This window comes from Uncinocarpus reesii, genomic scaffold, assembly GCF_000003515.1.
Source record: "Uncinocarpus reesii 1704 scaffold_4 genomic scaffold, whole genome shotgun sequence".
Classification (NCBI taxonomy): domain Eukaryota; kingdom Fungi; phylum Ascomycota; class Eurotiomycetes; order Onygenales; family Onygenaceae; genus Uncinocarpus; species Uncinocarpus reesii.
Genome location: NW_003052497.1, coordinates 161,747 through 183,479, shown reverse-complemented (window position 1 = coordinate 183,479; position 21,733 = coordinate 161,747). Strand labels below are relative to the sequence as shown.

General features: G+C 48.9%; 10 protein-coding genes across 10 annotated transcripts in view; 4 read left to right on the top strand and 6 right to left on the bottom strand.

Moving 5' to 3' along the window:
• Positions 1-1,319: 1,319 nt before the first annotated feature.
• Positions 1,320-2,790, bottom strand: UREG_06164 (uncharacterized protein; the record flags this gene model as incomplete). The annotated part of the gene is made up of 6 exons (XM_002583151.1): positions 1,320-1,507; positions 1,575-1,678; positions 1,768-1,895; positions 1,968-2,369; positions 2,430-2,636; positions 2,677-2,790. 6 exons carry the CDS (start codon positions 2,788-2,790, stop codon positions 1,320-1,322), a joined length of 1,143 nt encoding a protein of 380 aa, XP_002583197.1.
• A 590-nt stretch (positions 2,791-3,380) lies between these two features.
• UREG_06163 (uncharacterized protein) lies at positions 3,381-3,662 on the top strand (the record flags this gene model as incomplete). Its single annotated transcript, XM_002583150.1, has 2 exons — positions 3,381-3,518; positions 3,585-3,662. 2 exons carry the CDS (start codon positions 3,381-3,383, stop codon positions 3,660-3,662), a joined length of 216 nt encoding a protein of 71 aa, XP_002583196.1.
• A 684-nt stretch (positions 3,663-4,346) lies between these two features.
• UREG_06162 (uncharacterized protein) lies at positions 4,347-5,735 on the bottom strand (the record flags this gene model as incomplete). The annotated part of the gene is made up of 3 exons (XM_002583149.1): positions 4,347-4,391; positions 4,455-4,831; positions 4,859-5,735. 3 exons carry the CDS (start codon positions 5,733-5,735, stop codon positions 4,347-4,349), a joined length of 1,299 nt encoding a protein of 432 aa, XP_002583195.1.
• A 1,521-nt stretch (positions 5,736-7,256) lies between these two features.
• Positions 7,257-8,748, top strand: UREG_06161 (formamidase; the record flags this gene model as incomplete). The annotated part of the gene is made up of 5 exons (XM_002583148.1): positions 7,257-7,331; positions 7,403-7,421; positions 7,479-7,767; positions 7,824-8,094; positions 8,161-8,748. 5 exons carry the CDS (start codon positions 7,257-7,259, stop codon positions 8,746-8,748), a joined length of 1,242 nt encoding a protein of 413 aa, XP_002583194.1.
• A 337-nt stretch (positions 8,749-9,085) lies between these two features.
• On the bottom strand, positions 9,086-10,462 carry UREG_06160 (41 kDa peptidyl-prolyl cis-trans isomerase; the record flags this gene model as incomplete). Its single annotated transcript, XM_002583147.1, has 4 exons — positions 9,086-10,026; positions 10,094-10,180; positions 10,318-10,395; positions 10,447-10,462. 4 exons carry the CDS (start codon positions 10,460-10,462, stop codon positions 9,086-9,088), a joined length of 1,122 nt encoding a protein of 373 aa, XP_002583193.1.
• A 493-nt stretch (positions 10,463-10,955) lies between these two features.
• On the bottom strand, positions 10,956-11,898 carry UREG_06159 (D-tyrosyl-tRNA(Tyr) deacylase; the record flags this gene model as incomplete). Its single annotated transcript, XM_002583146.1, has 5 exons — positions 10,956-10,982; positions 11,031-11,224; positions 11,277-11,319; positions 11,377-11,555; positions 11,832-11,898. The coding sequence occupies 5 exons, from the start codon at positions 11,896-11,898 to the stop codon at positions 10,956-10,958; spliced, it is 510 nt and encodes a 169-aa protein (XP_002583192.1).
• Positions 11,899-12,193: 295 nt separating this feature from the next.
• UREG_06158 (uncharacterized protein) lies at positions 12,194-14,219 on the top strand (the record flags this gene model as incomplete). Its single annotated transcript, XM_002583145.1, has 4 exons — positions 12,194-12,448; positions 12,517-13,749; positions 13,851-14,101; positions 14,159-14,219. 4 exons carry the CDS (start codon positions 12,194-12,196, stop codon positions 14,217-14,219), a joined length of 1,800 nt encoding a protein of 599 aa, XP_002583191.1.
• Positions 14,220-15,200: 981 nt separating this feature from the next.
• On the bottom strand, positions 15,201-16,601 carry UREG_06157 (uncharacterized protein; the record flags this gene model as incomplete). Its single annotated transcript, XM_002583144.1, has 1 exon — positions 15,201-16,601. The coding sequence occupies one exon, from the start codon at positions 16,599-16,601 to the stop codon at positions 15,201-15,203; it is 1,401 nt and encodes a 466-aa protein (XP_002583190.1).
• A 2,048-nt stretch (positions 16,602-18,649) lies between these two features.
• Positions 18,650-19,249, top strand: UREG_06156 (uncharacterized protein; the record flags this gene model as incomplete). The annotated part of the gene is made up of 2 exons (XM_002583143.1): positions 18,650-18,951; positions 19,003-19,249. 2 exons carry the CDS (start codon positions 18,650-18,652, stop codon positions 19,247-19,249), a joined length of 549 nt encoding a protein of 182 aa, XP_002583189.1.
• Positions 19,250-20,448: 1,199 nt separating this feature from the next.
• UREG_06155 (uncharacterized protein) overlaps positions 20,449-21,733 on the bottom strand; it is a gene marked incomplete at both ends in the record, with an annotated part of 1,502 nt that continues 217 nt past the window's right edge. Inside the window, 2 exons of the mRNA XM_002583142.1 lie at positions 20,449-21,329; positions 21,384-21,614. Coding sequence (XP_002583188.1) covers positions 20,449-21,329; positions 21,384-21,614 — 1,112 coding nt within the window. The remainder of the gene's footprint in view (positions 21,330-21,383; positions 21,615-21,733) is intronic.

Sequence of the window (21,733 nt, the reverse complement as noted above, 5' to 3'; positions counted from 1 at the left end):
TGCTGTGATCGACTGGGAATTCACTTATGCTGCACTTGTGAGTATACGGGTACACCTCCCATGGTGCTTCTCCTAGAAAACACCAGAGGACTGGACTTTAGAGATTGCAGACTGGAAAATCAAGTATGACCCTCGTTTGGATATTTTTCTACGCGTCATGAAACGCCAAGAGGACATTGCCATTCGTAACGGAGTATTATCCGAATCACAGCGACTTTCGGATCGAATGCGCGAGAATTGGAATAATGGTAACTTTTGGCTTTGCTACGGGATGCGGAAAAGTTGGGCCCTCGATATCGTCTGGCCGTATCTGGATCATAAACTCTTTGGCGGCAATGAGGCGCCGGAGGAAAGAATTGCACTACTTGACAGCGAAAAACGAACCCAGCTGCTTACCGAGGTAGAACTACAGGAGATCAAGACATTAACACGAAAAAAGATGGAGCAACGCCAGACACGGAAGTTGGATGAATGGGACGAATAGGACGAATGGAGGTTTGCCGGTTGAGACAACGATGCTCAAACTGGATTTTCAGAGCGGAAGCTCAGAGTAAGAGGAGGGTGGGAGCTGTTATTTTGACCACTCTTGTGATTGTGTCACTTGAGCTCACAGGGCAAGGCTCCAGGCCTTAGGGGCCAACATTACCAGCAGAAATGACCGGATCCAACTAACCATTGAAGGCATTCCGAGACCGAGGGATGATGCAAGGATGGACGCGGGTTCGATATACCCGCGTGAGCAGACCCCTTCTATCACATACCACAACAGCTCCATGAGAAATTGATTTCAACGGTATCAAGCATTACAATAACTATCCCTTGAACATTGAATACCAGTCGGGAATGAGGTGTATCAACGGATTGTCATCCTAATGCATGTCAAAACACTATATTTCAGGGGTTTCCATAGGAAGGGCTTCAGGCATTGGGCACAGTTCTTCTGGCACTTTAAAAAGCTTTATTCGTTTCATTATATGGACTGATACTCACAATCTGCAGATCTGTGAAGCAGTCATCAGTTATAAAACTTGAAGATATACCCCAAGCATTCCTGAACTGAGGTGAGCAGGTGGGTTTTGGGTTTCTATGATTGTTCCGATTACCAACATTGTTCGATCAGCTGGTAGATGGCATGGGAAGGGCCTGCGGATGTTTTTGTTCCAGGGGATCAGAAACTGCCAATAGCAGAACAATCACTGATAAAATCACATGAAACTGAAGGCAAGAAGGAAATTATCTATTAAAAGCCTTTCTGTTAAGAGCGAGCGATGGATTTCTGAACTCCATTGCTCTTAAGCAATATCAAGTTTATTAAAGAATCACCTGTCTTCAGCCTCTCTCACCTCGAAAGTGAACATCTCATTGGACTCGACGGCGTTTTCATCGATCAACTTGACCGCAGTTTCGTTTCCTGCCACCGGTACCCTGTACTCGAATCTCTTCCCCTCTGCAGGTTTTTTGCCATTAGCTAGAGGGTAGGGGAATGGCAGATACTCTGGCAGCAAGCCTAATTGTCGCAAAAGGCAGCCCTGGTCCCACCAGATGTGTTCATGGTATAGTCTGTCACCACGGACATTCACCACGGAGATCATGGGAAGCCGCACGATTTGGCCCGTTGGTGGGATTCCTGGCGCACTGTGGGAGACGACCGGACCAGTGAGTGGTCCAAACAGTTAGCCTTGAGAAGCATGCATGTATGTAGCTGAGTCAGGGAGTGAGTAATACAGCCAATCGATTTGCTCATTGTGAGTGAAGCAGAAGACAAACTCATCGATTACGCGGTCTATCCCCACGGTACGGCTAACCAGCTCAAGTTTTGTGTCTTTCGGGTTGTTCCAGATGAAATGGTAGCGGTAGAATTTCGAGAGTCGATCACGGCCGACTCCCCCAGTCATCTATTCACCCATCTATCAGCTCAAACGTTCAAGTGGCTCCTCACGCACCACAATAGACGGAAAAAATCGTACCGTAGGAACATGGTTGACATATGGTTCCTGAACCATCGTTCCCATTGTTTTAGCAACGGAGCGATCCCCGAACTCAAAATATGTATGTTCATCCCATATAGCCTCAAGGTCAAAAATCGGACCTCCCAGTTTTGACTTGAAGAAGGTTAGTGAGCGCGTATGCGCGACAGCTGCTGATGAGGCATGGAAATCCTGGTGCTGAGGAATCACAAACTGTGGTGAATTCGCCTCGGGGTACTCGTAGATTTTCGTATTAGCATGCGCAACGAAGGATTCCCCTTCATTCTTCCTGGGTAAATGTACAAGCTGAGATGTTTCAAAATGAATGGGGGACCCGTATGTCACTATGGAATTGATGAGAAGAGCTTCGAGAGAAGAGATCAGAGTTGACATCTCGCTGGGCTGGAAGAGCACCGAATCGTATACTAACTTGCAGAATCAGCCATTTTCGAAATCCCATACGGGGGCCAAGGCGCAGACAGGGATTTCAATACAAATCAATCCAAAGGCATCTTTCACATCGCACTCCTCCAGGGCAACCAGGCCGTCGAGCGCCAGCTTCAGTGCCCTAGCCAGAAACGACCCGTCACGCTCTGGGCACAGCTTGATTTCGGCCACTGCATATCCTTCTTCTGCCCATTTCTGTCGCGGCGCCCGGATCCAATGTGACTTGAGCTTCATCAAGCTGGAGGGATTCGGGAGTAATCACCACCAGCCCCGGGCCATATCCACGGCGGGAGAGTGGCGGCTGCAGGGTAACCTTTGTGCCAAGCTCTCGCACTTCTGCAGAGGGCAGCGGAACGGGATCCTCATCAATGTCCATGGCTCCGTTGTCAATTGGGTTTCCCAGTCGTATTGCGTCAATCGCAGGCGTGCAGTCGATGCACCTGGATGTTCCCCCCCGCCCAGAGCTGGTTCTCGGCGCCGGAAACGAGCGGCCCGCTTCCGCCAGCGTTGCCCGAGCCAAGGATCCCAAAACACTCGGAAGAGTAACCAAACCTCCAGGCAAGCGGTTTCTTTGCTCTATTCGATTACTGACAGTTGGAGAAGAAATAATCTGGGTGTCTGTGATGGAGAGGGCCAGCTTTGTCCTTGGCGGCGACAGGAGCCGGATACTATATGAACCGAATTGATTGGAGGCGAGCAACGGCCTTTCTGCCCATAGGATGAATGCATGACGCTGTCACTGCAGCTGGCTTCAAATATTCGATGGCTCGACTCGGAATGAAGTCTTGGACTGGCCCTTTTTGCGCCCTTCGTACGCCTTACTCGTATTGTCCGGTTCAACGTTTGAAAGGTCTGGGCTGGATTGATATATAAAAGAGGTGTCATCCGACGGCATTGCCATTGAAACAGTAACTATTCATTCTAAACCTGACATCGAGAACAACCTCTCTCTACCAAACAACAACCATGCATCTCACCACGCTCTTTGTTACTGTTGCTACTGCGCTGGCGGTCAGCATTCACGCGATGCCTGCGGATAACGAGGACTCAGCAATCTGTACCAAGCCGTGCTTCCCAGAGCCAACTGAATGCGAGGATGGCTTGGTAGGTTCCTCGTTCAGTTTTTATTCGACTTTTCGGGGATTGTTGCTAACGAAATATCATGAATAGGAACCGAGACTTCTGGTATGTCCTTCTGACCTCAACGCACTTGGCTGCATTCTTGGTATCAAATTCAAAGAAGACTGATGGCACAATATAGGGAGAATGTTGGGTGTGTTGCAAAATCGGCACCGTCTCTGAATAGACAAAATGGCGCAGCTCTGCCGCGGTTCCGGGAAGCGGATTCCCGTCGAAATACATTGAGCAATTAAGTGGAAAATCAAGACTTTGCAGGTATCCGTGAAAGAATTGGTTTGGATTGCCGCGTCAGGTTGCGATAGTTCATGGGTACTCCGTAGAGGATAATGTCAATTGGACATTCTCTTATTGTTGAGATTACAGAGTATATAAGTTAAAGGCTATAAAATAAACCATTGATCTTATGTCCATTGTTACCTACTTGCAAGTGAAGAAGAAGTAGAAACAGGGGCGTCAGCTCAGTGCTTTAGATCATGGATCTGATCCAAGAGTATTGATGTAGCTGTTAACTTCACTAGCTTATCTAAAAGGAGAGTGAAAATAATCATTTTATAAGAGATAAATAGACCATCACATAGCTGAAGAGATTAGACCAGGGTGACCTTTTATGTGTGCTCACAAAGACTTAGCATCATATCAGAGCAAGCATTTCAGTGTAAAGGGAGATCGCAAGACATCTGAATGAATCGCTTACAGCATGCTTACGGAGTATTATCTGAAGTGTGGTGTTAAATTTGAAATTATTAACTCTTTTGCTTATTCATGCTTTATATCACTATCTGTCAACTGAATTCATTCAAGGGACGAATTCCTTTTTATAGTGAAATCAGCAACTAACTATGCATTGCATTTGCAACCACTATTAGTGCAAATGGCATATCCGCACCAGCAGATTTTCACCTGTCCGTCGGTCATCTCAGCCCATTCTTCACAAAGAAGTCGAATATTGGTCTCCTGGTCCTCAGAAAACACACTTGAACACGCAATGGTGAGCCGTGTAAGCTGCGGCGTGCATTTTCTCCAGATAGCCGCCCATATGCCAATCTGCCTCAACACCCAGTCAAGGGAATCGTAGTCCACGAAATCGATGTACAAAGCTTGCAACGAGCTAGGGAGCAAGGAATAGAGGGTCACTTCGTCCTCCGGGCTACGCAAGAAATGTACCCGTATTTCAAGCTGTTTAAGTCCCTTGAAACCAGCAAAGGACCCCACGAACGAGTATTTGTTTAAGCGACGTTGGTAAGATTTAAAGGAGAGACATTCAAGGGTATCTTTGGCTGTCAAGAGTGAGTTATACAGCTTACCCGCACCAAAGCTGTCTTCTGTACCGGGATAACAATGCACGTATACAAACGACTTCAAGTTCTTGCAGCTTGTAAGGAATCCGTGCAAGCCGTTGACACAAACTTGACCTGTAAGACTGATATGCGAGATGGTCGAGTTCTCTTGTCCCCGCCATGGGCTGTCGTCGTCAAAGATTGCGGTGGCGTTTATGCTGCGTAATGAAGGCAACCGGAGGAAGGCAGCAAATTTATTTGAGGTGAAGTATCGAGAGCGGCCGATGTCAAGGATCCTGGCACTAACGAGGCGTGGAAATGTTGGAGATGTCCGGCCAAACGATTTTTCCCCCATTGATGCCCGTTCTATAACCTTCTGACAGTATACTTCGTCCCCTGCAGTTCTTATACATAGCTGCTCCAAGCTGACCAGCGATACTAGTAGTAAGCCAATATAGGCATCCGACTTTCCCTGCCCCAAATCGGATAGCCACTGCGCCTTTTCCTGTTCCGAATTGCTTGCATTATCCACGGCTCGTTCAAGGACTTGACTATCGATCGACACGGGTTTCGGTTTGCTGGGGTCGATAAATTCGTCCCAGGGATTCAAGGAGGTGGGAGTGGAAAGACACACGTCGAGATCGCGAATCCAATGCGCCAGATTCGAATTCAGTAGAATTGCACGAAGTAACCCAGATGCAAGGCGAGGAGACTCTTGCAGGTGAATTGAGCGATACGCTTGGGGAGTGATTATATCGTATAGTCGACGAGAGCCCTGTGACAGATTTATAAGATCCTTCCGAGCTTTGACGTTGCTGGTGACTTGCATAAGCAGCTCAGCCGGCAAGGTGTCCAACGTTGCTCCCATTTCCCTTCTTTGGACCGGGAGGTTTGCTAGTGACATTTAGGCTTGAAATCGCGGTATCTTTATTCTCCCAAAGATAAAATTGAGAAGTTATATTAGTGGGAACAGTATAATCTAAAGGATAATCCGAAAGAATGTAGTGGTAAAAGCAAAGAACCCAGGTGGTGCTTTGAAGCTGATAACTTAAGCCCTGAGCAATAGAAGGATGGAAATATATAATGGAATCCAGTTTTCTTTGCGGCCTAACAGAATTTCGCCCTCTGAGAGAATGGAAGTTTCCAGACATGTTATGAGACAATGCCCTTTGTAACTGATAGTGACAGCCGGCCAAAGACCAAGGCATATAGAGCTAGATGAGCAGATTGGACGGTCTACCATTTCTGTAGGGAAATGGTCCAAACAAAATACACGCATGCCTTGAGTTATGCGTTATGAAAACCATAAACTAGGAAGAAGGTTTCAACTGAGGAGCTATCAGTCAGTGCATGGGCTACAAATTCTGAGTATTAACTGGAATTGCTCCATGTCGGCGCCCTCCTTGTATTGAGTGAGAATGGGAACCAAAGCACAGACAAAAACATCAACTTGTGGACGCATCTGCGGCTATTACCCCTGGAGGGCCAACTTGAGAGCAGGAATATCCCAGTTCAATTCACGAAAAGACAAAGACTTTGCCTCTTGTGCGTTGCTTCTAAAATGGATCACGATAGAAAGGCCCAGTTGTTGGAATGGCATTGATATACACAGATGCAGCTGTGTCTGTGAGAAGGGTGCACTGATAAAAACACCAATAAATGCAGGGTATCAAGGAACTGCAAGCTGTTGCAGCATTTTATAGTTGAATGAAGCCGAATGTTAGAGCTCGAGGGTTGAGCAGTTAGATTGTAGGCACTATTGGAACAGCATTGGGCTGTTGGAAATGACTGCCCGACTGGTCAGTTATTCAATCCTTTTTAAGGAAATAGATATTTCCCAGAGAAGAGAGGCTTGCATGCAATGAACAGAAGAGAAAAGAAGAGAAAGAAAAAGAAAAAGGGGCTGGAGGTTGGATTGTGGGACTGAAATAAAGTCTCAAGGCCGAAACACGACTGCCTCAACACCACTCCCCAGATAACCACCCAGAGAGGGCTCGAGTAATGCTCGACGCATTGACGAGCCCAATTACCAATGGCTCGAGGGGGTAACGAAACTGACGAGTACAGCGCCATATCGGCAATTCAGCAAACTAGCCACCTGCTACAACGAGCCTAGCATCTCAGTCGGGTTGGCACAGATGAGGGGAACAGCCATGGATTGGACGGCAAACAGACAAAGTACCGCCGACCGACGCCTGGTCTCTCCCTCCATCAGCTGCGGGGCTGTGACTTGGAATTGAAGTCTCAAGAAACAGACGGCCATGGAGACAGGCTATAAAAAGGCCGGTTGGCTTCCCGGCTGAACCCAACTGCATACATCTTCCGGTTCTCGACCATAGCTTACCATCGTCGCGATTCTTAACGGCTCCGACACGTATCTGATCAGTTGCTCGTGCAGCAGTCTAGAAAGCAAATCATTGTCACCATGGGTCGAGAGGCAATTCGAACGGCAATGAGCGTTGACCGCAACAAGCCTGCATCGGAACATCAGGGTGTTCATGTATGCCCCATCTATAGTTTGAAGCAGTGATTTCATAGCTTGCTAATATTTACATAATCATCTTGATCTAGAACCGTTGGCATCCAGATAGTATGCTCTTCCGTCCCACCGTTATCTAAATACAAACCCCTAACGAACGAGCCGTAGTTCCCGCAGTTGCAACCATCAAGAACGGAGAGACGGTGAAGATTGAGTGTCTAGACTGGACCGGAGGACAGATCAAGAACGATGACTCCGCAGACGACATACGCGACGTCGATCTGACCGGCGTTCACTACCTAACCGGCCCATTCAACATTGAGACTGCAGAGCCTGGTGATGTCCTCGTCGTTGAGATCGCAGACGTCCAGCCGTTCGAGGACCAACCATGGGGATTCACCGGTGTATTCGCCAAGGACAATGGAGGCGGGTTCCTGTCGGACTTTTATCCTCAAGCGTGAGAATCCCCGCTTCAATAGAACTCGTCGTGAGTAGCTGACATGACCTGATCAGTGCCAAAGCCATATGGGACTTTGAGGGTATTTTCTGCTCCTCGAGACACATCCCCGGCGTTCGGTTTGCGGGGTTGATCCACCCTGGGATTCTCGGCTGTGCGCCGTCCGCAGAAATCCTCGCCCAATGGAACAAACGGGAAGCAGAGCTGGTTCAGGCGCACGGTACAGACGCCGTGGCGAAACTCCCTGAGCCACGAAATGCATATGCCGGTGCTGCAACTGGAGATCTCTTAGCTAAAATCAGAAAAGAAGGAGCGAGAACTATCCCGGTATGAAGCTAGTTTGGTCCCATTTGGAAATCAACTACTTCTGGAACTGATAGTTTTCACAAATAGGGCCGCCCTGAGCACGGTGGGAATTGTGACATCAAGAACCTCAGCCGCGGCTCCAAGGTTTATCTCCCCGTCCACGTCTCGGGCGCCAAATTCTCGGTCGGGGACCTCCACTTCTCCCAGGGCGATGGCGAGATTTCCTTTTGCGGTGCTATCGAAATGGCCGGGGTGATCACAATAAAATTCAACGTGATCAAGAACGGCATGGCGCAGATGGACATGAAGTCACCGCTTTTCATCCCGGGTCCTGTAGAGCCCCAATTCGGCCCCGGGCGTTATCTCACGTTTGAAGGTTTCTCCGTAGATCATAACGGCAAGCAACATTTCCTCGATGCAACAGTGGCATATCGGGAGACATGTCGGCGGTGCATCGAGTATCTGCGGCGATATGGGTATAGCGATTACCAGGTCTATCTCCTGTTAAGCTGCGCGCCGGTTCAAGGGCATATTGCCGGGCTGGTAGATATCCCGAATGCCTGTACAACGTTGGGCTTACCCATGGATATATTTGACTTTGACATCAGGCCCGAGGTTCCCGCGCAAAGAAGAGACATGGGCAGCTGTGCGTTTACAAGTGATCATAGAGCGTGAGGCATGGAGCGGGAAATTTGCAATCTTTGTTGTTGCTATGATCTATGGAAGCAGTAGTATTGAATCGCTGAAATTTACATTGCTGTTCCGAGAAATTTTGGGTAAAAAGCCTTGCTCGTGCCATTTGCTACGAGAAGCAATCGGCTTGGCAACAACCACTAGATATCGTGCAATCCCTAAGCCCAACGTAAAAACGCCTACTCCGTTCTCCGCAATGAATAGTTGAGCGATTAAAGGGCCGATATCCTTTGCTCGAGTGTGAAAAGCTCGTAATGTGAACTTTAGCTGATGGGGGGTCATCTCCATGAAAAAAGGGATTCCAGGAAAGCCATTGCATTTAAGAGAAGAATTTCTTCACGGCGGCTCTCTGCTTGCGGTCTTCGTCGGCAATATGTTTCTTGACACGAGAAATTTCATTTAGGATAGCAGCGTCGTTGGGGGCAAGCTTCAATGCCTCTTCGAGATCCTTGAGCGCTTCTTCCTCCTCTTTCAACCCACAGCTGGCAATCGCACGTCGGTAGTATGCTTTCGCCTTGTCAGCATCTTTAGCACTAGCATCCTTCGCGGTGTTAATCGCATAACCGGCCCAGGCGCGACCGTCAGTGAAACGCTTGAGCTTGTTGGCAAGAAGCGCGGAGTTGGAATTCAAGGTGAAACGCAACGCAGCCATCTGGGGAGGTAGTTCTTTCGGATCAGAGTCGGATGGCTCCACCGCTTCGTTCAGGTAGCGGAGGCCCTTTTGATATTTCTCCAAGCCGACCTCAACATCACCGCTTTTGAAAGCCTTGTTTCCAAACTCCTTGAGATCGACGGCAATTTTATAGGACTGGGCCAAAGAAAGCTCCTCGTTGACGTCTTCTGGGTAGTCCTCATACGTATCGCCAGTGGTATCAACGAAGCGCTGTGTAGCGTTCTTGTATTCGTCTCCAGTGAGCTCGCCGCAATCTGTAACCTTGACGTCCACCAGAGGTTTATCGTTCGGATTTGTGCGTTGCGATTCGATTTTGCGAACGATGCTGCGGCCATTGATGACCTCCCCAAACACAACGTGTTTTCCGTCAAGGTGCGGAGTTGGAACAGTGGTCACGAAGAATTGACTTCCATTAGTGCCAGGGCCGGAGTTGGCCATAGAGAGCAAGAACGGCCGGTCATGCTTAAGCTCGAAGTTCTCGTCATCAAACTTCTCGCCGTAGATGGACTCGCCGCCAGTACCGTTGAACTCGGTGAAATCACCACCCTGAATCATGAATTGCTTGATAATTCGGTGGAAAATGGACCCTAAGCAATATCATTGTGAACAGCTACTTCTTGAATTGCGAAAATTGCGCTAGAAAGGTGGTCTTACCTTTGTAACTCAATAGTTTGCCTTGCTTTCCAATGCCCTTTTCTCCAGTGCAAAGTGCACGGAAATTCTCCGCTGTCTTTGGAACAACTGCGCCATAATCTCAGTATATTACCCCAAAGCCCGTAGTCCAGTATCGATCTGGCAAGATCTACATACCATCGTTGAACTGTCAACGAACGAGTCAGCTTTTGACCACGATGTAGACGAGAGTCAACATGACTTACCAATTCGAACGCAATCCGGCCTTCTGGACGGTTTCCAATTGAGATGTCGAAATAAACCCTTGAGCGACCTGAGCATAGCTGTCAACATCTACAATATCCCGAATCTCGAGGATATTTAAGAAGCATTACCTGTAGAATCAGCCATTATGCACAAGTTCGCGCGGTAACAATGCGAGAACTATAAGGACAAGGTTGGAATCCTCAAGAGGGGGTTGAAGGTTTGTGAAACAACTGACAAGTAAAGAAAGAATGTTATGAGCTCTTTAAAGCTAGATGTGTTTTGGCAGAGAATGGAACTGAAGCGCCGGCAATGGAGAGTGAGGTTCAGGAACATTCCATCAGCGGCTGGACTGTCCCGCATCCAGCGCTGCAAACACGCCAAACAGCCCCTCCAGCCGTCCTGCTGAGCCCTAAGCCCTAATATCCGCATCTGTCGAGTTACGGCTACTTCCAACAGGCTACAAGGCATGAAGGAGATGGAAGACACCCTTGATCTACAATAATGAATTCTATGTATGTCGCTGCGAGTGTATATATCTAGGTATCTATGTGCACATCAGGGTTCCATTGTGGTGGCAGTTCTTCAAGTCTATTTGTTTATTCTGTCTTCTTCGAAGTATTGGTATCAAGTTCCAATGTCACCTGGTTCGAATCAGTAGCAGGCCCTAGAGGAGTTGAAAGAGTGCAAATTTGATGGATAATAGATCACGTACCGGGCCATCGTTTACAAGGCCAACTTCCATCATCGCCTGGAACACTCCATTCTTGACTCTATCAGGATCATACGATTCTCCGACCTTCGAGTAGAAATGTTCATAGAGCTCTTTAGCCTTTACAGCGTCTGCGGCTCCGTGAAAATCGGGTTTATTGCCCTTCTTCACCTTGGCAAATAATGTGAATTGCGACACTATAAAAATCAGTTAAATCGGCTCACGCCGGGGTAGCTGTTGAAAACGAACCGCAAAGGACCTCCCCTTGGATGTCCTGCACGCTTTTCTTCCACTGTATGAATGGTCAGACTGCGAATTGGAGAGAGTTTAAGTATTCCATGGGCCGCACATTTGCTCCGGAATCATCAGGCCACATCTTGAGCTTTAGGACTTTGGCCGCAAGAGCTTCCGCATCCTTCTCCGTATCATGTGGCCCGACTGCAGCTAGTACGAGCACGCCGCGGCCGATGGAGGAGATCAGTTTCTTATCAACACTGACTGAAGCGGAGGAAACCCGCTGTAAAATAGCTGCATATTCTGTCAGTTCATAGGCTTTGAAAGTATCACAGAGACCCGAACCTTTCATGTTGATTGGATATTAGGGCCCAACCCTTTGTAACAACCACAAGGCCAAAAGGGGCGGCCCGTGATAAGTAGTGGAGGCAAAGTCCTGCACCCCTGAACACATAGTTAATGATATGAGTCCTGGCCAGAGATAGTTCACAGCCTGTCAGCTGAGGTGCTGTACCTGGTTAATACACTGCGTGCCCAATCCCACCCAGCATCTCGCTCCTGGTTCCTCACATCCTGCAACCATCACGGTTTCACTTCGCGCTTTTCGTCGCATTTTTGATTTTCCGAGAGATTCCATTTTGGGTTTAGAACACTTTTCGACGGGCTTGGCACCTGGCTGCTTGGCCGCATCAGGATAGCAACACCTCCAGCAGAGTCTCTTGACGCTGATGCAGTTTCTTCATTGCAAACACCCAATTTGAGCCGAAAACTGAAGGTTAAGATTACCGGCAGTGGCCATTCTCACACCCAGCTCACCGGCCGCCCTCTACTGGTTTGGCCCTCTCTCCATTACCTGCGACCTCTTCTCCGTCTCGGCTGGACTGCTAACTCTCTCTCGCGCTACTTAATCCGCTCTGGTATGAAGAGCAGCCATGACGTCTCGAAAAACACAGCAAGAAATCGACCGGACCTTCAAAAAGGTTGGGGAAGGCATTCAATCCTTCGAAGGCATATACGAGAAAATCAAGACCACGAGCAACATAGCCCAAAGAGACAAGTTCGAAGATAACCTAAAGCGAGAGATCAAGAAGCTACAGCGCTTTCGTGACCAGATCAAAACATGGGCTGCTGGAAACGAAGTGAAGGACAAGGGTCCGCTGCTTGAACAGCGGAGGGCTATTGAAACAGTGCGGGACCCTTTCTTCGACGAAGCTATCTATATGACCTGCCGCGACGCTAACTGGATACTGTACAGTGTATGGAACAATTCAAAGCCGTCGAGAAAGAAATGAAAACCAAAGCCTACTCGAAAGAAGGTCTATCAGCCGCGGCGAGATTAGATCCCAAGGAGAAAGAGCGAGTAGAAACTTGTGAGTTTCTCTCAGCGATGGTGGATATCCTCCAGCAGAAGATCGAGGCTATGGAAGCGGAGGAGGAGATGATACAAGCGTCAATGAAGAAAGGCAAAAAGGACGTGACAAAGACGACAAGATTATCAGATATTTCCAGAATATCGGAACGACATAAGTGGCATGTCGCGAAACTTGAGCTACTACTTCGATCCTTACAGAACGGAAATGTGGAGACAAGTCAAGTACTTGATGTCAAGGAAGCAATCAAATACTATGCTGAAGACGGCCACAACTCGGACTTTTGTGGCGAAGACGAGACGATATACGACGACATCGAGCTTGGAGACGATGAGGCACAGTTCGGCATGGGTCTAGATAACGATCGCGTGTCTTCGCAAGATACTCAATCGATACAGGAAGATGAACCTCCAGAAGCCCGAAGAAGCAAGCAAGATCCGGGCCCTCCGAGACGGTCATCAACGCAGATGAAATCACCCTTATCAGCTCTCGCGACCCTTAACCTAAACGGACAATCGTCTACACCCGCCCCTACGATGAAACCCGCTCCCCCACCTACAAGATTGCCTGGAGAGACATTAAAATATGCCTCAGCTGCGGCGGCTGCTGCTGCGAGCGATAAAAACGGAGTTGGAATAGCGCCTCTGCCGCCTCCGCCCGGTGCAAGTCCCGCAGTCTCCAACGCTCAACCGGTTTCTAAGCCCCCGTCCACCGCATCACCCCAAGTAGCACCCGTGCAGCCAGTTCAAAGACTGATATCCAATGCTGCTAATACCGATGATTTGAGCAGCCAGTCCAAGTCGCCGACTTTGAGTAGTGTGGCGGCGAGTCGACCGGGCACTGTTCCGCCTACGCCAGCGATTGCCAAGGCTGAAACTGCATCGCAGAAGCAGCCGCAGCCGCAGCCACCTGCGCAGCAGCAACAACCGCAAGTACAACGGCCGCAACAGCAACAGCCCAAAGACCAACCTATCACCAATGGCGAAACCAAAGAAGAGCCGAGCTCAGAAGAATCAGTTTATCACCTTCCACCTGGACTGCAGGACTTGATACATTCTTTTGAAGTTACAAAGTCCAGAGCAGCCGCACCACAGTCAGGTTCCACTCAACGATTGCTCGTAACATCGCATAATACTTGCCCGGAGCCCACCGATGCCGAGAAGCCTCGCCACTACAAGCCCCAAACCCCCCTACAACACCCCTCTCTATTATCCCCAAGATGTGCTGCCTATCTTCGACGATCCACGGCTCTATGAGAACGGAAAGAATTGAAACAGACACCCTCTTTTACCTTTTCTATTATCGCCAGGCCACGTACCAGCAGTTCCTGGCCGCCAAGGCTCTCAAGAACCAAAGCTGGCGTTTCCACAAGCAGTACCAAACCTGGTTCCAGAGACATGAGGAGCCAAAGACGATTACAGAGGAGTTTGAGCAAGGAACATATCGATTCTTCGATTATGAGAGCACATGGTTTGTTTCACCTCGCTTTCCGTCAATTTGCTCCGTGTGACTGATTTCAAGCAATAGGATGAATCGAAGAAAAGCCGATTTCAAGTTTGTCTACAAATTCCTTGAAGACGACCTTTGAATGGCCTTTGGGGCGTACACTTGGTGCCGTTTGTGTTGGTCCATCTCGCGGCAAACACTATTTTTCTGATTTACTGTGTTTTAACAACGGGGGGGGGCAACGGAAACGGTCATCTTTCAACTTCTTTGCTCGGTTCAGATTTTGTAAACCTTTGGCGCAAAAGGGCGGGAAACGGGGACGTCCTCTGCGTTATTTTTGAACAGCCCTGGCGGGAGTTGTGGTGGTCTTGTTCTGCCCGCTCTACTTCGTTACTCGGAGGTCGGACGCGTATCCCTTGTCTTTTTTTTTTTTTCCTTTTTGACTCGTAGTTATCCGGGGGCTTCTGGGTCTTGCTTTATGCGGTGTTAGTTTTTTTATCTGCGCACTGCATAGGTTCCCGGATGGGTTTTCACTTGGCCCTTGTCGTGATGACGATGTGATTTAGCTAAACTACATTTTTGCCTGCTCTTGCATATGGGCTTTTAATGGAATGTACAGAGCCGAGACGATCCCCCCATTAGAGCCACAGATTGCTGGGAGTGGTGTTCCTTTCCTGGTTCCATGTGTCCGACAGTATATACCACCACATGTTCACAAAGAATGCGAGTCAATAATAGCTCCTAAGTTCTGCCCGTAGGGTGAATCTTCGCGGCCCGTCTCATTCGGTCCGGAGAATGAGTTTCAGAGAGGACAATCGTTCGCCCGCGTTGGTTGGTGTGGTTGGACAGTGTTTTCTGGGATTTCTGTTCCTGCATTAAACGTGTTCGATCTGTATCCGGGGTGTTTATAGGCTCTTACGAATTGGGCAGTAACCCTCAAATGTACTACAGGCCCAGCAGCCACATAACCAGTGATCTCTCTAGCAAACAACCAGACTTTAATTGGGCAACACCCGCATAAAGGAACAAGCCTGGTAAAACGGAGCTGCGAGGGTCAATACTTGAATGCAACCTGCCGGGTCGTTCTATCATTTGCTAGCTACGCCATGCAATACCCATCTTTCTAGCTGTCGGAGCAGCCAGTCACAGCCTGGTCCTTGGTTCCCTTTGCGGCCTCTGCATCCTTGTTTCCATACTTAGCCCATGCTTCTTCAATCCAGTTGTTGTCGCTGCTCGTCCGCCAGGAGGCGGGAGTTAGCGCCAACCTGCGGTAACTGGTCTTTAGCCTCAGGTCTGCACCGTTTTCAAGTAGGAGTGCCGCGAGATCCTTGCGCAATCCCGCTGCGTTTGCGACGATGTGGAGTGCGGTATAGCCAGATTTGTCCTGCTTGTTAACGTTGGCTCCGTGTTCAATCAGTAATTCAAGGCATTTGAGGTCGTCGACGGCAGCTGCGGTGTGTAAAGGAGTGCTACCGGTAGATTTTTCAGCTTGAACGTCTGCTCCATGTTTCAGCAAGAGTTTAGTCAGCTGCAACTTTTCTTTAAAATCCCTTTGGCTGAGCATGTTATGTAGCGGAGTGGTCCCGTCATGCTGTTTCGCGTCAACCTTGGCTCCGTTATCAATCAAAAAGAGAATGGCTGAAGAATCCTTCGCCAGGGTTGCGCGGTGGAATGGGGTACACCCCAAACTATCGGTCCAGTTGATATTGGCCCCATGGTTCAGCAGGAATTTCAAAATCGGTGTGCTGCCTTCGCGGTTTGCCGCCAGCATGAAAGGTGTCGTGTCGTAATTGAGAGGCTCAACAACTGCTCCTCGTTCAACGAGTGCGCGAGTTGCCTCTTCGTTCAACTTATTCGCTGCGATATGCAGCGGTGTCCGAGATCCACCTGGCATATTAATGTCCAAGCCCATGTCGACTAGGAAGTGGATGGTCTTTGCACTGCATGCTCCGGCAGCATAATAGAGTAACGTATTCCCGCTGTCACATACTGCATTTATATTTGCACCGCTATCAATCAACAGCCGAATGATTTCATCATCTCCCCACGACGCGGCTATGAGGAGTGCAGTTCGACCAAGGTATTGTTCTTTGTATTCAAGATCAACGCCGCTATCAATCAGGAGTTGTATCATCGAAAGATGTTTCTGCCGTAGATCTTGTGGCAGCCTCTCGTCGAGATCGCGGAAGTATGGTGGTCTGTCTACCGCCAAGAGGATGGGGTGGGTTGTGTTGGAATTCCTACCCAAGCTTTTGACAGGCGCATTAATATCAGCTCCAGCATCTAAAGCCTTTTCTATAGTTCCCTTCTCGAGATGTTTGATACCCCAGAAGAGGGCAGTGGATTGATTGTGGTGCACGTTGTGGGCGTATAGACGCGACGTAAGAATATCATTGAAGTAACGGTTGGTGCGCGCAAGGCTGTTGATATCACATTCGCGAGTTAGATTTTCGGCAACAGAGAGGACGAGCTCGGCGGGCATAGATGCCAGGCCCACTGGGGCTCCCAAACGTAGCGAGGCCATGAGAGGGTGTGGATTATGGAGACACCATGTAGCAAGGGTATAAAGTCAAGGCATTGGAAGAGCAAATAGTATAGCAAAGCAGTCTAAAGGAGCAGTCGCTGCGTGGCGCGTGCTTTGTCACAACTCTCGCGTCTCAGTCCTGCATTGTAAACAATCAGGCAGCAATCCAATCAAGCCAGAAGCCAGCCAGATTCCACCTCTCAAATTGGCTAAATATTGTCCTTGTCTTTTCTGCTTTGGCACGCCTGACCTGCTCAGGGGGTGCCAGGTCTCTGCTCGACCGTGGTGACTCTGTCTCCTTGCTGAAAGAGTAGAAAGCCCAAGGCAACAGTTTTGCCTCACTTCGCAAGTGTCGCCAGGCATCAGGAAGAAGGCAGCCACACCGGCGCCAACAAGCAAGAAGGCTCAAAGCAGTTCGTCTGCGATGCTGCGTTTGCAGTGTTTGCAGCTAGCCTGGATGAGTCAGCAACTAATTGCATACTAGCCGTACTGGGATAAGCGCATAGTTCATTACATAAGCTGCCTGGTTGGGCCTAGCGCGGGAGATGCGCCAGTGGTGTTGAGCCACATCGCACAACGTCAAAGCATCAACATCCCAAGACAACCCAAGCCGAGCCGGCGACGACGACGACGACGAGCACGACGATGGGGGGGACAAAGCCAGCCAGTCTGGCTCATCTGCCCAGTCCTCTCGCTCGGCTCGGGCCTGACAGCTCAGCATTACTTCTCGAACCGTCTTGAAACAGGCCCCTGGGATCTCCACGACAGCTCGCCTGCAGCATGGTTGAAACCCTTCGATCGACTTCAGCCTTTCTCTCGGAGCTAGTTCGAGTGAGCACACCCTGGCTGCGTGCCATCTCTTTTTATCTCCGACTGGCTATAACGCCAACCATGATTTGCTCAAGTCAACCGCAGCGTGTTTTCACGACAGTGCGTCCACAACAGACACCGCAACCACTTTGCTTCTCTGTTGCTGGCAGCGTCTGCCGGTTTCAACCAGCTTCGCACCCGACTTCTGACGCCAATACGGTGTACCTGACTCCATCATTATGCACTTCCCCCGGCCTCTCTTTTAAAATAACTCGCACGGGCATTCGCCGGTCAGCTCCGATGCAGACCCTTCCCCAGACCAGATCTCCCGGCTACGGCGTGCGATGAAATGAGGCGAAACCTGCCCACCGGCAAGGCTTTACCTCTCTCTGTTGCCTAATCGTTGTCCATTCGATTAGTTATACCTCTGCCCATCAAAAGCGTCCGGCTCTTTCATCCTACTTGTTTTTCGAAGCCTCGCCAAATGCGCGGCCCATCCCCCTCTCCCCTCGTCACCATGTTGTTTCTGATGTCTTTTGTTTCCAACTGCTTCCTTCTGCCCGCTCTACCATTGGATGTCTGACCATCGCACAAATTCAAGGCGGGGCTGTGTACCCGGACCTTTTATCTCCACGTGCGAATTGTTACTCTGTGCAGAAAGCCTTCATTCGCAGATTCGCTCTCTCGTGCTCTGCTTGTGTAATCATCCCAACCCTTTTAGAGTTAATACCCTCTTTTGGTTGTTCGTGGGATGACGGACTTTGTCTCTTGCTTCACTTTCTCTTCGCTGTCTTTAGTGCTCTTTCGACCATACCATATCCCTACGTCTCCTCCATGGACCTGCAGGGCCGAAATAATAGTCACGTGGAAGGCTCTTCCGAAGCCTGGAGCCCTGCTCTTCGACCTCCTCTGGGTCGCCATCCATGGATCTCTATCTTGACCATGTTGTCTCTGCCCAGACACACAGACGTGGAGTAACAGATCTATGTTACTCAGACATATATAGCTCTCTCGGTTTCCCGTCTCGTTTCTTTGTTTTCAGCTTTCCCAGTTTTTCAACTGGTATATAGCCTGATTATCTACTTCCTCGAATCCTTCCTTCACGTCTTACCCATTAAGAAATACGACAAATTTGCTTCAAGAGACACATGTCCTACTCCTATAAGCAACATCATTACCCTCAAAACAAACCACGATCGCTCTTGTCGCCTGCCTCTCAAGACGTACCGGCTTCGACGATGGCCTATCAAGATTATATCTCCCCAGCAATGTCACAGTATCCCCGATCGTCGATATCATCTTACGATCGGTCACCAGCACCTGCCATGAGCTACTCCGTATCATCGGATAGCAACTGCTCGAGACAGACTACATCAAGCACATCATCCGCGTACTACCACGCAGATAGCAATGCTTCGTACACACATTCACAAATGAGCTATCAAAATCACGGCGCACGCTCGAGCCAAGAAGCCGATCCTAGCTGTCCGCAGGTCAAACGATCTTCATCTCGATCATCAAGACAAGATTCACAGCCGAGGTAAGTTCCCTTGTTGAACTGGTGAGAAATAAATATTAATATGTGCCCCAGATCAAGCCCACGGTACATATGCGTCCATCCAGGCTGCGAATCCAGCTTCAGTCGCCCGGCCGATTTGAGTCGTCATCAAACTTCAGTCCATTTCCGCGACGGTGTCATGTTGGACTGCCCTAAGCCTCGATGTACCCGAAAAGGCGATCAGGGTTTCTCAAGGCAGGACCATCTGATTGAACATCTACGCCAATTTCATTGTATGAAACTCGCGAAACGCTCTTCCAAATCACAACGTCGCGAATAGTTCCATTGGAACCGGAACGTATCTTTTCCTCTTCCTATTGGATTTCCTTCCATGCTTATCAGTTAGCATCCTTGACTTGCTCGGCTGGCCCTCGAGCATTCCGTCTGGCGCAGCATCGCCGATATAGCAGACAATTTTTTAATCTTCTTCTTTTTTTATTCGCTTAATATTTGTTGCAAATATATTCATTCCTGTATTTCTACCAGCGAGCACTCTTTGCATAGCGTAATGTTTTATGAGCTTTTCCTTTGCGTGTTTCTTTCTTTATATATGATAGATCGCTGTGTTCTGTTCCCAGTATTCTACTTTTCTCTTTTCCCCATATTTTGTACTCTGAGCATGTAATAAGATTAGCAAGGATCGGCGTTTTATCATGTTCGTGATTGTGTTTTCTTTCTGTCCATCCACTTATTAATAAATGGATGGACGTGCGTTCAATTTCTTTTATACATTCCGCTTGAAAAGTTTCTTTTGGACTCGTTCAACTCTCTTGACTGTTTGCTGAATCGATCTACTCCAAGGCATAATGAACCTCTCGGCCCGAATGATGCATCCCCATTGGCCTTGGTGGCAACAAGACAATACATGGAGCCTACAGAGTGCAGGACAATTGCTCTCAAAACAACCTAGGAGGCCATCTCTGACCAAAAATTTCGGTTTTCAATCGCATCGCGTTGCTGTCGTCTAGCAAATATCGTGCACTTCCAATTTCGTACGGCATTTCCTTGGTCTCGATTGATAATACAGAGCTTACTGCACGATGAAGAAGCTTCCAGCATACGCTATGAACTCTTCTGTCCTTTCGGACCCGCACGAACTTTTTACCCAATACTTCTACATGTATACCGTCGATTTATTGGGGCCGCCTCTGCAAAACCTACCTTTTCGCCAGAGACCTTTCCTCATGCTTTGAGAGAACTGCTTGTGAAGACCATTTTTCACATTGACTAACATGCTTACAAGTTATATATTTGCATATATTTCCCAACCTAGTCGCTCGCCACCCTGATGATCAATCAAAAACTCCCACCGGACCAAGGGTAAAAATAGTACAGAAAAAGGGGAAGAAGATAAAAGAAAAGAGAAAAGAAAAGGGGCGGTAATAACGTCTTAAAAATCAAGCTAGCGTCCATGTCATAAGTGTTCGCGCCTTCAGTTTTCCTTGATGGGATATTGCCATCGTTTTTTCATGTTTTCCTTTAGTACACTCGTCGACCAAGAGGGTTGAAGCTGTTGGTTGGAACCGCGGTAGCGGCAGTAATATTCTCAGTTTGAATCAGCTGGTCACCCTCCAAGTCCTGAAGCCTATCCCGGTCGTCATCCCGATCCTGATCCTGATCCCGATCCTGATCCTGATCCCGGTCTTGATCCCGGTCTTGATCTCGGTCCTGATCTTGATCCCGGTCCTGATCATCGTCCCTGTCCTGATCTTGTTGCCCATCCCTAATCGAGGTCTCAGTAGCAACGACATTTTCGGTAGTTGTTGTCTCTCCGAGTTGTTGAGTCTCAGTCACGCTGAGGGTTGCTGCTTCTGTCTGTTGAACATCGTTAAGAGTTTGGGTAACTACTTGCGTAACGTTACCGTTGACGATGGTGGACACGATTTCGGTTTGTCCTCCAGCCTCGCCGACCGGGGGCTGTCCAGCTCCTGGCTGGCCAATAAGCTCAATACCATTTACAAGGCTTGCGCAATTTTGCGTGGTAAGGCCGATATTGTGCATTCCCGACAAGAGAATGTTTTGTTTAGCTGGAATAGTTTGCTGCAGGAATCGAGAATTGAACCGGGTAACACCTTTAAGTAAGTTGAAGGAATCGACGTTGATAAAGAGCGGCTGCGTCGCGATGAGGAAGACCACGCCTTCCGTGCAAGGAGGAGTAGTCAGGCTTCCGGTGTATCTGAACATTGGCACAGAGGAAATAGTGCGAGAGAGCTGACTGAAGTCGAAGCCACGAAGTCCGACTTGTTGACCAGGCCTGCCGATGCGTGAAGATTGGAAAATGACACGTTCGATGTCGGAGAACCCCCGGCGACCAGTCACCTGGAACAGAAGGACAACAACAGCAATCTGCGATGGATTGCCTGGGAGAACTTAGTACTGCTTTTCATCGTTGAGGGAACGAAAGCAAAACATACCGATCTGCGAATGAACCAGATGCAGTTCCAAGGGGAAATGCTGCCCAAGGATCCGATGTTCACTTGGCGTGTGAAAGTGGAATTGCTCCAATTGAAATTCACCTACTCCGCCAACCAGGGTGGTCCCCTTCAACACGACCTCTGCGGTTGTTCCGAGATTCTGGAAGAGGACATCTTGTCTTGGAATGTTCGAACGGAGAAAACCAGCGGGCTCAATGGGGATAGACCGGTCTAGGTTGATGGGAGATTGTTGCAATCCAGTTGCACAAAGAATGTTGTCTCGGGAGATAGACTGCCAATTGGCGGGACCCCGCGTGGGGCCATAGTCGAAGTTGGGGAGCTCACCAATG